The following is a 16742-nucleotide window of genomic DNA, read 5'->3' on the forward strand; positions in this document are numbered from 1 at the left end:
CTACTTAAAAATTCGACACATATCAGAGAGAAATATTGTACTTTTTTAAAATCATTTTTTTATTTAACAGGACAGATTAAGTGTTAAAGTCGGAGAGTGATTTCATCTTTTGCTCTGATGATTCAATCAGGAAAATGTCTGTAGTCAACTGTGAGTCACGTAACATTATCTATGAGGTAAAAACAATGGGACTGTTACTTCCTGAAACAGGGGGCCACAAAGTAGCTTAGCAACTCTATAACCACAGTTGTTGCCGTGGTTACAGCCGTGATAGCATAGCTGCACCAGGGTTTGTGTAGCCGTACAGATTCTTCCTCAGAAAGACCAGCGTCTTCCTCCAGGCGTCTTCCTGAGCACGAGAATGTGCCACCGTCTCTCCACCCCACAGAACCAAAACTGCGAAGACAACAGGAAACAGACACTGACGTCAAAACTCTACGATCCGTTGTGTTGGATGATTCAGAGACAGAGCTTCCCAGTCTGAAGGTGAACCTACACTTCTGACCAGTGCCGAGTGATCGGATGGGGCTGGCTCGGATGAACGGTGTGAACGGAGGTTCAATTAGGTGACCGGCTTTTGGGTAGGACAGGACAGTCAGCAGGTGGCCATTCCCCGCCTGCTCCATCATCTCCCTCATCTAAAAAACACAAAATAAAACACCTCATCTCGTATTTCTCACATATTTGTATGTTTTTAATGCTGTATTGTGTCGTGTGTGTTGTATGTAGCTTTGCTGTACTTGAAAGAAGCCAAAAACAAATTTCCACTGAGGTGGACAATAAAGTCTGTCTGATCTCATCTATACTGACCTGACCCTGCTGGACAAGAACATGTGGTTCCTGTATGTTTGTTCTTCCAATGTGATATCAAGACGTGATGTGTCTGACGCTAACATTGGGACCAGTGAGCTTTCCCTCTATGAATGTCGTCTTCTTTCACAATAATCCATCGACAAATTATATCGTGCTCTCAAATGCACACTGTCATCTTTTCTGTCTACCTGTGATATTTCAGAACTATTATTCCAGATGTTTGTTTTTATCTCCTTTAGAATATGTCTCAAGGATATCGCTGAGAACGTCACATTGACATGCTGGTGCAAACTTGACGACAGTAACCAAGGTGGGTGGGGCTTAACTGACCCTGAGTGAAGGGTCAATATCTTGTTTGCAATCACATGACTATCATGATACGAAAAATCCAGATGGGAGGGCAGAAAGTCATAAATCTGTATACTGCATGAAATGAACAAAGAGGAAAGTTCAATTCAATTGACCTATGGCTAAGCCACGCCCCCTCCACTCACTCGGACAAACTATCAACATTCAGTGAGCGGCGCTATGGCAGGTGTCACAGTACACGGCATTTCACAGGAGGCAACTGATGATTTTTGGAGACATAACGATCAGATGTCATTGAGAAGTAACCAAAAGGGCCTAAACTACGCATTGGAGGGATATATTCATCATTTTATTGTTGAGAAGGTCGATGAAAAGCTTAAATTACAAGCCAAAATTTACAGGTCACAGTGTACGCTTGTGAACCGCATCTGGTTGCCGTCACCATCAAAGACAACAAGTTAAAGTGCCACTGAAGTTATGGTTTTTGGCTCAGAATATGAGAAAAGGATAACGGCCTTTTTACCATCTTTACCAAGAGTGTCTCTCCGTTAGTTTGGTGCTACAGTATTTACACTGAATCATTCAGCATAACATTTGCCAACCTTTGTTATCTCTGCCATTACAGATAAGTTAATGAAGCTAAGCTCCAGAAGTTAACGTTAGCTTAACTAGAGCCCTTTGGACAACAACTAACAATGATGTACGATCACCAAAGTACAAAACTAGAACAAAATAGGCTAATGAACTCCCAGCAAACAAGGTGACATGATGAACAACGCAGCTAGGAGCTAACGTTAGGCTAACTTTAGCTAACGTTAGCTAGAGATGTTAAAGATAACTTTATATTTCTTTCCAGCAAAGTGACAATATGTTGCCTCAAACACAATGTTGACTTACCTTAGAACAGATGTAGACATCATTGTTAATCTTATTCACGTTGAGTTGATGTTGTGGTCTAACTTTACCACACAACTTTATCCAAAGGAGACACTTTTCTCGGTTGAGCTGTGGTTTAAAGTGTAAAAAATACACCTGGTCGCCCAGCCTCTCAGGATACCTTGTGTCAGAGTTGCATGTACCCCATGCACACCGTTTGACCATTTTTAAACTTCAAATCTCAGAATGGCTGAGATTGGTGTGGGAATGGCTATACGCACTGTGATTGGCCCATTGCATTTGAGGGCGGGGTTTAGCCATAGGTCAATTCAATTAGATTTTATTTAAGTTAAAGCCACTACATAAAAGCTTTGGACGAACCTGCGGGCAGCAGGTATTGTCAGAAATTTGAAACTCATGTTGGATGTGATCCATACAAACCGTATGAAAGTGATTCTTCCCACAACTTCACTGATTTGCCTGGTGTGGACATGATCATCATTACAAATGACCTCGTCAATTAGACCTGCTGATGTTACTTAAGTTACACAGAGAGTTGATGAAAGCGTATAAGAGTCTACTGAACTATAGTTACTTTGTGTGCGGTTGGGTCCATGACTGAAATGACTGCCATCTTGCCGTCTTCTATTTTATTTGTACATGATGCACCACTGTCAGGCTAATAAAAATAATGAAACTGTTTAGTTTAAGATGTTAATGAAGTATTTCATAAAGTGTTGGTTAATGTACATATGTTATTTATTCATATGATTCATTTTTGTTAGTGTTTTATCTCTTTATTTGTATTTTGGCTATATTATAATATAATATATATAATTATATATATATAATATATTTGTATATATTATATTATTATACCATTATATACCATATACGCCATGTTTCCTCTCAGCGAACAGTAGAGTTTAATCCTGTGACTTTAAACATCAGGACTGAGCTTGTTATTCAGACAGGATGTCGTCATGTCAATAAACTCACGTCCATTGCAGCTTCGTAGGCCGGCGTGTCCTGATCGTCCTCACCTACAACCAGCAGCAGAGGACACTGAAGTCGTCCCACCTGCTCAGAGACAACAGCAGCAGCATTTCAGCTTTTTTCAGTGGCTGCAGCTTTGAGTATTCATGCATCATCTAAATTCTGCAGAGAGGCTACAAGAAACCATAGTTCATCTGTTTTGCTGGGTACTGAAAATACTGCCTTACGTCATAGGCCTCCACGAACCGGTCAAGTTGCACTTACAGTTTATATCCATGTCTGTGAGAACATGGATGCTTCACACACATCAATTCAGGATCTGACCAAATGTCTCCCCTTCTGATCCTGATTAATGACGCTGAATAACGGCCAGTGTTTTTGCAGAACATTATGATGTCACAGTAAAGATGACCTCTGACCTTTTGGATATAAAATTTCTTCACTTCATCATTATATCATATTAGTGTGTGAAATTTTTGTCATAATTAGCATGGTTTTATGAGGTTTGAATTTGAAGAAATGAGTCCTTAAGATACCACATTCACAATCATGGGATAGACAGACAGACGGATGGACAACCCGAAAACATAAAAAGAAGGAAATTATGTGGTTCAGTGGTGGCTGCAGTATTCACGGTTTAGTTCTTGCTGGGAAATATTTTACTGTCACATCAAGGCAAAAATACCATTGTTATTGACAACAAGTGTCTGGTGATACTCACGTCCACTTTGAGTGAGGGGTTGGTGGTGATGGGCAGTGTCATATCCCGCAAGATCACGTTGTTATCTTTGTCAAAGCGAATCTTTGCAGAGTTTCTGATATGACAAAAAAAAAAAAAGAATGAAAACGTCTTCATACAGTAGGAGGTTTAAAGTTTGTCCTGAGGGTGGTGTAAGAAGAGGACAGGTTAAGAAATCTGAAGGGTCAAAAATCAAAGGCTCATCCTGAGGAGGTGAACAAATATCTTAAACTGATGGCAGATCAACCTACTTGTCAAAGTAACTCAAATTTTGTCGTAGAGATCCATCAACCTGTTGCACATGACTCCCACTGATACATACTGCACACCTGAGCTGAGAGACCACACACACATGCACTGCTCTGTAAATCATGATCAGCTGAGACCAAAATCAGAATTCATTTTATTGGATGAGAAAGATCCAATGATACCAAAAGTAATAACTTTCAGCTACAGCTGTCTTACCTTAATAACTTTGGAGTAAACAGCCATTTTGAGGGTGATACTGGTGCCGAGGGAAAGGCCCAACATGGCGATCCTGCTGCCGAGGATCTGAGGATGCTGCTCCAGGACTCTATAGGCCTTCTGCAGTCGTCGGCATTGTTGAGAGAATTGTGATTGTAGTTGGATTTTTGGGGTATTTTCATACTTTACATTAACATACATGTCATCAGACCTGCCCTCAGTATTGTCGAGAATAACGCTCTGTATTTCTTTCTGCATTTCTTGCCGTCTACATCCCTCTATCTGATATTCAGTGTCACAAAGCTTCTGATCAGCTTTAGTAACTCAAACCTGAAATCTTTTTCACTTGGCTACACATTTGATCTTTGACTCTCAGCTTTCCTCTCAGTTTCAGGCGACTGATGTGAAATCATGTTTTAGGAAATTGTCAGTCAGGTTATCTTTGTCTTATTTAAGTCTTCCTCTGTGTTTTCCTGTTAAAGGCTTTTGTTTGAGGAGTTTTTCCTTATCTTAGTCGAGGGTCTAAGGAAGGGTTGGGTGGGTGTAACATTTTTCACAACGGACCAGTATACCAAATTTCACACACGTAACTCAGTAGATGCTCCCTAGTAGCACATAATGACACAGTGTCCTAACAACAAACAAGCTTCTGTACTATTATTACATTGCATCATATTACATCAGGGCTCTATATCCACACTGACGCCATTAAATATGCATGTAAACAAATGTAAATGTAAACAAACCACACTGGGCCATCCCATCAGCTGTGCTCCAGATCAGACTGGACATATAACCTCTTTACAGAGGGGTAAGTACCCTACCTGTTATCTTCCTATGTTTGCAAAGTTAGTTTTTAAACAGAAAACATGTTTTTTATATTGTGACATTGACTAGAAATGACATACAGTACAGCCAACAGCAAGTAGCCTGGCTTGTTACTACCAATGGTCATTTACCAGGCACTTTCAGCTCCATGGCAAATTCCCTCAAGCCAGCTGCTACCTAGGCTTGTTTTAGTGAAATAAGGAGGTACCATGTAGATAATTCTTTATTTCATTTTAAGAATCAACAGGTAAATAAAAACATGCTGTCCGACAAACGTTCAGCTCTAAGCGGTGCACTGAGTCGCCTGCAGCCAATCAGGACGGCTCTTTTATCAGCTTCAAATCCAAAATGTTGGCATATCGGTGCAGTATTTGTTTTCTTGAGAGACTGACTCTGCCATGTCTCCTCTTATCACCCCAAAAATCACATGAATTGTTCTCGTAAACAATCACACAAAGTGCAGCTCTGCTCCTCCCATCTAAGCTGAAACATGATCTCCTTCATGGTGCCTGGCTCAACTCTCAGCCTGTCAGACACGGCTGTCTCCGTTAGTGCGTTTATAAACAAACATAATATTATGTTCATCACGTCGTCATATTGCTGGTTACTAATGCAATGTAATTTGGATTTAGCGCTGTGACACTATCAGCACATGTTGCTGACGTAGACTACTTTTTAAATTGCCAGAAAGTGTCGTAGTGACGAATGTTGGTTCAGCTGTTTGCATTACATCAAACCGGTTTGAGCTCATAGACTGAAACAGACCAGCAAAACCGCAAAGTAACTCAACTCTAAAGGATAAAAGATTGTCCAGATTATAAATCTCTCTGAGGCAAATTTACAGAACTGATTAATAGTGAATAAACTCAACTTTACTTGACACAGCTGGACAACAGTGGCTCTTTGTGTTTAGAGACAAAGTAAAAAACCTCTCCTGCCTGCAGCCAAGCAAACCTGCTGCTGCTGCTGCTGCTGCTGCTGCTGCTGCTGCTGCCAAACCTAGTTAACAGTAATAATTAAAACACACTGCTGAGGTTAATGGTTGATTTAAAGATTTCATTGATCAGTGCTTGATGGTCAGGTCCTGCCCTACATTATTACAGTAACCTGACATTTAGTAAAGTAGAACTGTAATAATAAGAATAGTGTTAAGAAAAATAATTTTACATCAAGTTACATCAACAAAAAGTCTTTAAAAACTTGAATTCATCTCAAGTTCAGTCTGTGGTTTGTTTAAGATGAATGAACTTCTGAATAAGTTCTTTATGGTTTTACTGACAAACACACAGATTACAGACACACGTGCTGGTGACTGCAGGAGAGACCTTTAACCCACATAACTCAGCATAAACCTGACACAATGCTACTCTGTGTCACACCCAAAATAAATGATTACCAGGAAGCAGGTTGCACTTTGTGATCAGTGCATGTCCTCTGTATTGTTTTTTCAAAGAATTGTGGGACTGAAAGTTCAATGTATATTTAATTATTTAAGGTTACACACAGTTGATTTTTTTAAAGGCAGATACTCTATTTTTTTAGTAAGACTTTATTTATATGATTATATGGGACAAAAAACTATGTGCACAGCCCACTGTCATTCAATATCACAAAGTGAAGTGAAATAGTCATTGTGCAAAGTACAATTAAAGCACACAACAACAACATACCTGTACATCAACAAGTGAAATTTGATGTTGAACTGAAAGTATCAATACCCAGCCCTAATAAATATCCATATAAAACAGCAGAAAAGTAGCCACTAAAGAAGTTCTAATGTGTTTAAAAAAAAAAGACTTTTCCATATTGCCGAGAAGCTCCTCAAAATGTTCCTATGACCATATAAAATTTGCACTGTACATTATTGTTATTTTGGTTGGAGCCGACCGCAGCTGTGGCAGAATTGCAGATTAAGAAGGAAAAATACACCAAAAGGTGTAGTAAAAAAACACTTGGTGCATGTAATTTTAAAAGTTGCATGCACCAGCGCATGTAAACAGAAAAAAGTTTTCAAGCCCCGCAAACTGAAATATCCACTCAGACAGTATTTTGCTTGCAATGATGTTCGCAAGCAAGCAAGCTAAGGTTACCAGCCACCTGTGCTAAGTTAGGTTGCCTGGATCTGGCATTGGTTGTTTTGAAACGTTAGCTGATAAAGTTATGTGCAAACAGCAAGCTAGCCAATTTACCAGCCAGATCAGCCCCTGGAGTCTGGATGGATCTGATGACGTTAATCACTCAAGACAGTATTTCGCCACATTAGCTGGCTACTCATTATTCGGCATTAGCAGGCAATCTAATGTTAACTAACATTAGTCAGCTAAAACCACAAAATCACAATATTTCTAATATGCTGTGTTTTTTCCTTTGTCGTTTGGACTTTTTTCAGCGTTGGGGAGCACTGGAATTATGGTATGGGGCAACGGATTGTTGGATTTACTGTTCATATTTTTGAATTAGTTGGCTAGTGCAGCCCGTGGACCCTCTACCTCTTTCCCCCACTTTTCAGGAGGAAAGCGGATGGCAGCTTGGTACTTGGCTGCTGTAGCAACTCAAGTTGCTAAAGGGTGCTAAGTGAAGGCCTGGTCTCTGCCAGGCCACAGCTGTTAATGTAGTTGATTTTGTTTTTCACATTGTGTAATTTTTTTTTCTTTGAGGTCCTTGGATCAGAAGATATACATTATGGTTCAGAAACTGTTGCTGAAATTGTTGACAGATGAAAAACTGGACCTCGATGATTGGGAAAGCTTGTAAAAACTTCAACTTTGCTTCGGCAACTACAGCTTCTTCATAATATGATAGTATAGTTTGGCCATAATATCAAGAGTTCTTACAAAATCCTTGAATTATTTTGTTCTGAATGAATGTTAATTAAATTTTTGTCATTTATATGACCATCAACTTTACCTCAAAGTACTCGTTGCCCACCATCTTCCCAGTTTCTATGGTGACTTTAGGTGTCAGGTAGTCGAGGGCCAGGGAGGCGATGCCATGGGAGGCCAGCAGCGCTGCCCGGTACTCCACCAACTTCCCTCCACCCCCCCAGAGGTCCAGGAGGCCGGGGAAAGGTCCCGGTCCTTCAGATGTGTCAAAACAACAAAAACAGTTTACAGTTTACACGACAATGATACTGTATATTTCTGATGCTCTCTGGGATCACATCTGATAGAAACATTTGATCTTGGTTAACTTCCATGGTTATTGGCCGTCCATGTCACATGAATGGCACACATGAGCTCCACCCACAGGACACCTCCCTCCAGACTCTCCTCTGGTCCTACCTGGGGGCAGGAAGAGGGTCGCAGTGAGTCCATCCTCTGTAATGGGGATCCTACGGACGCCGGGCGCCATGTACCAACGCTCCACCACGACACTGGCCAGCGGCACCTGGTCCATGAAGCCTTCAGTCTGGTGACCTTCGTACACTGAGATTGTGACCTCCATGGGAGTCTGGACATTCATCTTCCTCAGCCTGAGGGATGATGGGAGAGAGTTGAATCTGATACTGATAATTGTTGATTGGAATCATCTGAACGGCTCTACTCTTGTTGGCCTACCTGAGCCAAGGTTTGCTGCCAGGAACTGGTCTGAGGCTCCACAGTAGACCCATGGGTTCAATCCCAGAATATGTCCCGCCCAGACTGAGATCCTCTGAAACTGTAAAATAAAAAGCAGGGAAAAGTCCTTCTTGTTTCTCTCCAAACAATTCCACAATTTTATAACAAACTGTGTTTTCTTCAATTCTCAAACTTTATGATACCTGCAAACATTTCTAACATTATTTTTCTTATATTTTCTAAGTCTTACCGTTCACTTCCCCAGTAGCGTTGGCGATGTAGTGAGCGAATGCATCCCAGGTGTGTCCGTCTTCACACTGGTGGAGGGCACGGACTGTCAGCTGGAAACCAGGAAAGAGGTTCTGGACCAGGACGGTAAACTCTTCATCCACAAGCCCCCTGGATGGCTGGACTGAAAGCTTCACACAACACTGTTTTATGTCCATCCTTAAAGGAGCAGGCAGATAAAATAACCAGAGTCACATATGACATACAGTGAAACCAAAACTGTCAGACAACTTTGCAATAACAGAACAGATGGACTGGACTGTTCTCTCCAATTCTTCTACATTCCTCCCCCATTCATGGGCATCAAGGAGGTGAATCTGTCCTTCTGAGAAGAGATAGATTACCTTTTGGCAGAAAAACAGGCTGTGCCCATCTTCCCCACTAATGACAGACAGGAGAGGTTTACTCTGCAAACATCCTGGTTCCTAAGAAGATGGGAGAGTTCAGGCCCGTTTTGGAGCCCTGCATCCTAAACACATGCATTGCCCTTAGAGCCCAGTTCAGACCAACAATTTGCGATGAGACAAAACCGTTTTAGAACGTTGCAGAGAAAAGTTGCAGCGGTGTGAACTGGCCATCTTGACTCAAGAAGGCTGATGGTGTCGCCTCCAACTCAGCTGGTCAAACTGCTGGCAGCTGGTTTGAGAACGTAAGGCACGTCACCTGTGTCAACAGCCAATCAGCTTGTAGTGAAGTCTGCTAGTCGAATCAAAATGGTGTTCCATCCTCCCCGAGCCCTCTGTTTCTGTACTCACGGTGTGCCGGTGTCAGACGGTGGGTCACTGCTGCTGCTGCTGCTGGCTGTATGTGCTTATGCCCCGCCCACACACACATTCTCATTGACTGATGAATTGGCGCTCGTTATTTATATTATTGTGGCGTATTGACTATGAATACAGTCCATCTGACGCTGGTTTTGTTTCATCACTGTAGCCAGTATCTCACTATCACTATCCTCATTCAGATTTTAAGAAGCTACAAATTATATTCAGCCACAAAATAAGTCTGAAAAGCTGCAAATCAGAACGGAAGTACAGAGAGTTGTTGACTAGAGATGATACACCGTCTCATCGTGGTAATTTGGTGTGAACCAGCTGATTATTAGAACGTTGCAGCACATTGCAAGTAATTGAATGTTTCAACTCATCTCGTAGTGAATCTTCGGTCTGAACTGGGCTTAAGACATTGCTGACCTTCAGTTGCTTATTGGTTCTGATTCTACTAGAAAATGCCGGTGTCAGTGTGTCGCGCTACCATCTCCCCCTCACTGCCCCCCCCAACTCTCAGAGCTTTTATAGTCATACACAATAAAAACTAACAAAATGTCAAGAAAGGGATATTTGGACAGTTTTTTCCTTTTTAAACACAGAAATACAACTGTACACCTTTTCAGTTTAGTTTCTCTCTCACTGAACTACGACTAGTTCAACTGCCTCATGAAGTCACCGTAAAACACACTTCATTCAAACCTGACAAAACCAAAAAAAAAAACAACCAAACCCATCTTGGTTAGTCTTGTCAGTCATTTTGTTAATAAGTCCATTGTTCCAACAATCACCAACCCTGACTTGGTAAAAAAAAAATTAAATAAATAAATTTTAAAAAAGTAATTCTCAGAGTTATATACTAAAATGTGCTGTTTTTCTCTGTGGTCTCTCTCTCTTTTGCTGCTGGACGGCTATTTACAGTCCTGTAAGGTTATCCACACCGCCATCATTTGTCTGTTCCATCAGTAGAGAGTGGAGACTGACCTCTGGTGGTGCGTGTTGTGCACTACATAACAATGAGTTTAACTGAAAGAAGAGTGCCCATACTTTTGATGGTGTTGAAAATCATACCCTGATGCCGTAATACTGCAATACCGCCCAAGCCTGTTTCTCTCCTTTACCGAACTACGATTACCTTAATTGCCTTGTTTATTCATTGTATAACAAACTTCATTCTTACTCAACAGAAACAAAATAAAACTCACTCAAACTGTCTTGTTAGTTGCTTTGTTGGTTAGTCCAATATTCTAACAATCACCAACTCTGATTTGGTCGAAATAAACCCTTAAATCACGGAGTTTGTTGTTAAAATATGTTGTTTTCCCCTGCAGTCTCTCTCTGCTGTTGGAGGTTTATTCAGGTACAGTTCTACAATGTTATCCCCACCACTTACATCCTCAGTACAGCCTCTCGAGTATGAGGTTGATAGAAAGATGAGCATCTGTATTTTTAACGGAATTGAAAATCATACCGTCAGAATTTCAAAATACCCTGTTATACTGTAATACCGCCCAAGCCTAGTGTGAACTAACTGCACTTCCGGCACACCCCAGTTGCTCGCTGCTTCCTGGTGACCACAGCGGGGCTACTGTCAGACCAAATCCCTCCTTTGTTACCAAGAACTTATTGAGTTCTTTAAGCCAAGAGTTTTACAGTTTGCTTTGCCCAGCTTGTGCGTATGCATGCTATGTTGAACGCACTGCCACCATCAGACACACTGAGCAGGTGTTCATGTGCTTCAGGGATGGTGTGGCTGGTAAGGCCCGATCCAAGAAACACCTTACTGGATGGCTTTGTAAGGGCATCTCCCAAGCCTATGGGTAGCCAGGCAGGGCCCCTTCCACTGTGGTCCACACACTCTACATGCAGTGTGACAATGTCTATGGCCTTGTTCAGCAGGCCCGGCTTAGTATCAAGGACATATACGTCAGTGTTGTGATCTATGCCCTGTCTGTTTATTTGATTCTTTCTCTTGGACAAGTTGGGCCCCTTTTATAGGGTCTGTGCTTGCTGAGCACTGCAGGACTTGTAGAATGTGTTGGGTGTGTGTCAGTTGTGTTGCACCTGACTCCCCTCTGGGCATGATACACCTGCACGTTACCGTGCTCCTTGATCACCCAGAGAATGTGGTACGCAGGGTACTGTCTTTCGACCCCTGAAAGCTTAGGCCATAGCACCATCCGGTTCAGTTTCAGACTACCTGAGTTGGCTGGGCCCCTGACTTCTCTGCTGCAGTGGCCTAGATTACAAAGCAGTAGAAGGGCTGCGGCCACTAACCTTTATCCGCTCAGGATCAGTGTGGTTGGGTCACGTGTTTATGCCGTGACAGGGCGTTCCTTCATTGGGCTCCAACCATAGTACCCATAAAGTCCAGCAGGGGGCAGAGCCTGCTTGAAATACAGAAGGAAATTTAACCCTGGTTCTATCAGCACAGGCGGAGCACTCTACCTAGTGATCCTGTCACTCCTATGTTGCTTGCTGAATTGGGTGTAGGATAGCAGACAGTGGCGTGTGCTGCATGATTATGAGGTCTGCACGTATTCAGGTAAGCAGATCCTGATAGGCTTGGTATGTTTAGGCACATTTCAGTGGCTGTATGTTTGCTCACTATTGGAGGACAGTGTTACCCATAGAATCCAGGAGGGGGCTCCGCCTGTGCTGACAGAGCCACGGTTACATTATGATATAACACATTTTGGCACTTCATTAAATGTCCTAAAAAGTTTGGAAGTGATTCATCCACCCATATTTTGTAACTTTATCTATATATTCTTTCAAGGAATCAGTTCCAATTCCCACTGGATCAATCACCCATCCCCTATCAAGAGTAAAAATTCTATTTGGCAGAGTTGCCCTGTTTTATCATAGTTGTGTCACATAATTGAAATATTATTTCTGATGCCCTGACACATTATTACACAATATTTTAATATTACAGATGGTTAATGTGGAGCAAATTATTACTAAATTATACGTTGTTCTGTAGTTTACTCTATGATAGGGCTGCATAACACTTATTTTCATTGTTGATTGATCTGTTGATTATTCTCGATTAACTGATTAGTTGTTCGGTCCATAGAGTACTTCAGAGATGACATTTTTCTGTAGGCCAACATGAAAATCAGCATCGCACTGGTTCCCTCGTCAAAAAGAACGTATTGATCGGTGAGATAATCTTCACAAACACAATTTTTAGGATTTTTGAAGCCTAAGTCCAATCAACAGAAGTAAAAAGTTAACGATTTTATGTCTTAGAACACAAGGTGAAAGTCATTTAAGCTTGTGTTAACCACAGACCTTATAGAGTCCACCAGGGATGACGTTTTTCTGTAGGCCAACATGGACCTTAGCTTCACCCTGGTTCCCTTGTCAAAAAGCCGATGTTTTTTTTTTTTTCACTGGATTTAGAATTACTGAAGATTATAAGCTCTGTGGCAAACAATCATTTATGGTACTTACAGGTTTTGTTCAGCAAGATAATTTTTACAAATGAACACCACTCCCGTGATAACTGAAGTCTGGACGCAATCGCCAAAAGTAAAAAAAATAATGTTAGGCTCTAAACAAACTACACTACAGTCACATGGCGTAACATCACCACCATAACAAGACTTTCAAGTCGTGTTTGGCGCTGCTTGGTGTGATGACATTCCGTAGTCTCATTTAGTCACTTGTTAGCAACCGCCTTTTTTAAGACTCATGGTTAAAACTCATTTCCCAGTTTTAGGATTCATTCCTGGTGGACTCTGGGGTCGTTCCGAATTGCATACTTTTTCTTTTTACCTTTAGTAAGTACTACAGCTGCCCTTGAAAAGTATTGTTTCATGCAGTACACAATCAGGAGGACATGTTAATGACTTACATCATTATGCCCTGAACTTTGACCCTCTTACTTTTCTATCTGTTATCTTGGAGATAAAAAAACACCATTTACTGAGTTCACCAGGGACAGAGATTAACTCAAAGCTGTTGTTACTTTGCAATGTATGCAGTTTAACTTAAAAGTTATAACTGCACAGATTGTGGATTCTAACATATTATATTTGTGACAGTAAAATTACATCTGCAGTTCACTGTCACTGTTATTTCTATAGTTATGTCCTATTGTTTGTCATATTTATCTTTATTTTGTACACTTAAACAATATTCCTATTATTATTATTCAATTGGTCATCAGTTACTTGAATGCACTGTCATCCATCACTGGGACTTCTGACAGCTGTCAATCAGCCGTCATCTGTTCGCAGCTCAGTCGATGCGACGTATCGTCCGCTGTGCAGAGGATTGTGGGTCAGAATAGCCAGAAAAGCATGCTGGCTTGCAGACTGCAAAATCAGACTGGATGTAGTAGAACATCCTGGTACTTTTGGCATACTGCATTTGACATACATTGCATTGGGACATAACAAATCTTTTTCTGGCATACTATATATATAGTATGATAGTATGGATGTTGGAACGCACAGTTTATTTCAGGCATCTAACTAAAAGCCCATTCAAAAAAAACACTGACTTTGAGTGGAGGGAACCAGGAGTGCAAAAATGCTAACTCATATCCAAGTTTTAGGACTAATTCCTGGGGCACTAAGAGCATCAGAAGAAGAGAAAGGTGAAGAAAGGAAGAAAGGTGATTTAAGTGACTCTGAACATGGCATGGTTGTTGGAGTGTTTACTGGGATTTTCAGCACAACCATCTCTAGGGTTTACAGAGGATGGTCCCAAAAGAGCAAATATCCAGTGAGCCAAAATGCCTTGTTGATGCCAGAGGTCAGAGGAGAATGGCCAGACTGGTTCAAGATGATAGAAAGGCAACAGGAAGTCAAATAAGCACTGGTTCCAACCAAGGTGTGCAGAAGAGCATCTCTGAAGCAACAACACCTTGTCCAACCTTGAAGCAGATGGGCTACAGCAGCAGAAGACCACACCAGGTGCCACTCCTGTCAGCTAACAACAGGAAACTGAGGCTACAATTCACACGGGTTTTCTCACCAAAACTGGACAATAGAAGATTGGAAAAACCACATTCAGATGGAAGCATGGATCCATCCTGCCTTGTATCAACGCTTCAGGCTGCTGCTGCTGGTGTAATGGTGTGGGGGAGATTTTCTTAGTACCAACTGAGCATGGTTTAAACACCACAGCCTACCTGAGTATTGTTGCTGAGCGTGTCCATCCCTTTATGACCACAGTGTACCCATCTTCTGATGGCTACTTCCAGCAGGATAACGCACCATGTCACAAAGCTCACATCATCTCAAACATGACAATGAGTTCACTGTACTCCAATGGCCTCCACAGTCACCAGATCTCAGTCCAATAGAGCACCTTTGGGATGTGCTGGAACGGGAGATTCTCATCATGGATCTGCAGCTGACAAATCTGCATGTTTCCAGCACCTTGTTGAATCTATGACACCAAGAATTAAAAAGGGGGTCTAACAAGGTACTAGCAAGGTGTACCTCATAAAGTGGCCGGTGAGTGGCACCACACTTGGCAGGGCGCACCTGGTACCTGTCCTCTTGTGCACAGACAGCAGCAGCTAACCACCAACTTGTGGGGGTCAAAACAAATGCTGGTCTGTGCAGATTAAGTCCTGTCAGCTGCTGATACTGAGGACTGACTGGATGGATGTTTAAAACATGATGCGTTATTAATAACTTATTGAAACAAATACAAAGTTAGTGTGATAATCAGTCTGTACTGCCTCTAAACATTGTCTGTGCAGTTGGGCCTGATTATCGGTTAAAATATAGTTTTTTCTCTGCGTGAGAAGATGGATGTGTGGCGTGAGACATGTTCAAAGTATTACTTATTACAGGAGTCTCACAGTCAACGTGTGACAGCTGGCAGCCCTGCAGGTAACGGGGGACAGGTCACCATAAAGGGGACTGTCCCCAAACGGGGGCGTCTGGTCACCCTAATACTCATAATTTACTTTTTTCCCCCCTTCTGGTATAATTATGGGTTAAATCTGGTGTTTACTGACCTCCGAGCAGAGTGAACTGACCTCTGAGCAGTTGTCTTCAGGTTTGTCGTCTTGTCAGTTGCTTTATCTCCTGGTGTTAAACTGGCCTCAGGGTATGAAAACAGAACTGTGACTGATTCTGTGTGAGTCAAACTCTTCCACAGCAGGGTGACCGACAAACTGAGATTCAATTCACCGTCTTAAGTTCAGTCTCTCCGTGAGGAGCTCCGGTCTCCTCCCACTGTAACATCACTGTGTCCCGACACAAGATGGCGGCGTCGGCTCACTGAGACCATAGACATATATACATAGACGCCGCATCGACTGCCTGAGCGCGTCCTCGGGAGGGATCGCTCCTCAGTTGCTCTTCCTGAGGTTTCTACCGTTTTTTTCCCCCGTTAAAGGGTTTTTTGGGGAGTTTTTCCTTATCCATTGTGAGGGTCTATGGCAAGCCGTTTTAACATTTAATCGCTAGACTGGATATTCATTAGTGATATCTGCAACATAATTTTGCCTAGTCAAAAATCTTATTCAAGATATCTGTAATTAGATTTTGACTAGTCAAAAATCTTATTCAAGATATCTGTAATTAGATTTTGACTAGTCAAAACTCTAATTACAGATATCTGTAATTCAGTTTTGACTAGTAAGATTCAAACTATTTTTGCCATTCATGTGTATGGGGTTTGTCATTATAGATATCTGCAATTGTTATTGTGGATATCTGTAATTCCAGTTTGAGATATCTACAATTTAATTTTGACTAGTCATAATTCAAGTTCAAGATATCTTTAATTATCATCAATTGAAGATATCTACATGGTCCTTTCTAGATATCTTGAATTGAGTTTCAGATAGTCAAAATGACGTTGTAGATATCTCAAACTGGAATTATAGATAGTCATAATGTAATTGTAGATATCTATAATGACAAACCCCATACACATGAATGGCAAGAATAGTTTGAATCTTACTAGTCAAAATGACGTTACAGATATCTGTAATTCAGTTTTGACTATTCAAAATGACGTCACAGATATCTGTCATTCAGTTTTGACTAGTCAGAATGACGTTATAGATATCTGTAATTCAGTTTTGACTATTCAAAATGACGTCACAGATATCTGTAATTCAGTTTT

The 16742-nt window shown here is 41.4% G+C and overlaps 1 protein-coding gene across 8 annotated transcripts; it reads right to left on the reverse strand.

The window, feature by feature from the left end:
* Positions 1–35: 35 nt before the first annotated feature.
* On the reverse strand, positions 36–16166 carry LOC117262042 (peroxisomal succinyl-coenzyme A thioesterase-like). Of its 8 annotated transcripts, none has more exons than XM_033634671.2 (13): positions 15646–16166; positions 11916–12025; positions 9216–9296; positions 8834–9030; positions 8584–8683; positions 8308–8498; positions 7934–8103; positions 4199–4318; positions 3985–4067; positions 3716–3809; positions 2998–3078; positions 497–638; positions 36–396 (listed from the first exon to the last, which is right to left on the reverse strand). In XM_033634671.2, exons 3-13 carry the CDS (start codon positions 9242–9244, stop codon positions 260–262), a joined length of 1344 nt encoding a protein of 447 aa, XP_033490562.2. In that variant the 5' UTR covers positions 9245–9296; positions 11916–12025; positions 15646–16166; the 3' UTR covers positions 36–259. The 8 variants fall into 8 exon arrangements, with proteins under 8 accessions (XP_033490562.2, XP_078023732.1, XP_078023733.1 ...); XM_078167606.1 differs by having other exon boundaries at positions 11916–12028; XM_078167607.1 differs by lacking the exon at positions 15646–16166 and adding an exon at positions 14785–15619.
* Positions 16167–16742: the final 576 nt, after the last annotated feature.

This window comes from Epinephelus lanceolatus, chromosome 5 (assembly GCF_041903045.1).
Source record: "Epinephelus lanceolatus isolate andai-2023 chromosome 5, ASM4190304v1, whole genome shotgun sequence".
NCBI lineage: Eukaryota > Metazoa > Chordata > Actinopteri > Perciformes > Serranidae > Epinephelus > Epinephelus lanceolatus.

Bases quoted from the DNA above. Each gene is read 5' to 3' on its own strand.
- LOC117262042 (XM_033634671.2), bottom strand. From the start codon at position 9,244: ATGGGCACAGCCTGTTTTTCTGCCAAAAG. The intron at 4,068-4,198 runs GTAAGACAGCTG...GTGGTCTCTCAG, and splicing joins TTTACTCCAAAGTTATTAAG to CTCAGGTGTGCAGTATGTAT. The intron at 397-496 runs GTAGGTTCACCT...TTGTCTTCGCAG, and splicing joins ACTCGGCACTGGTCAGAAGT to TTTTGGTTCTGTGGGGTGGA.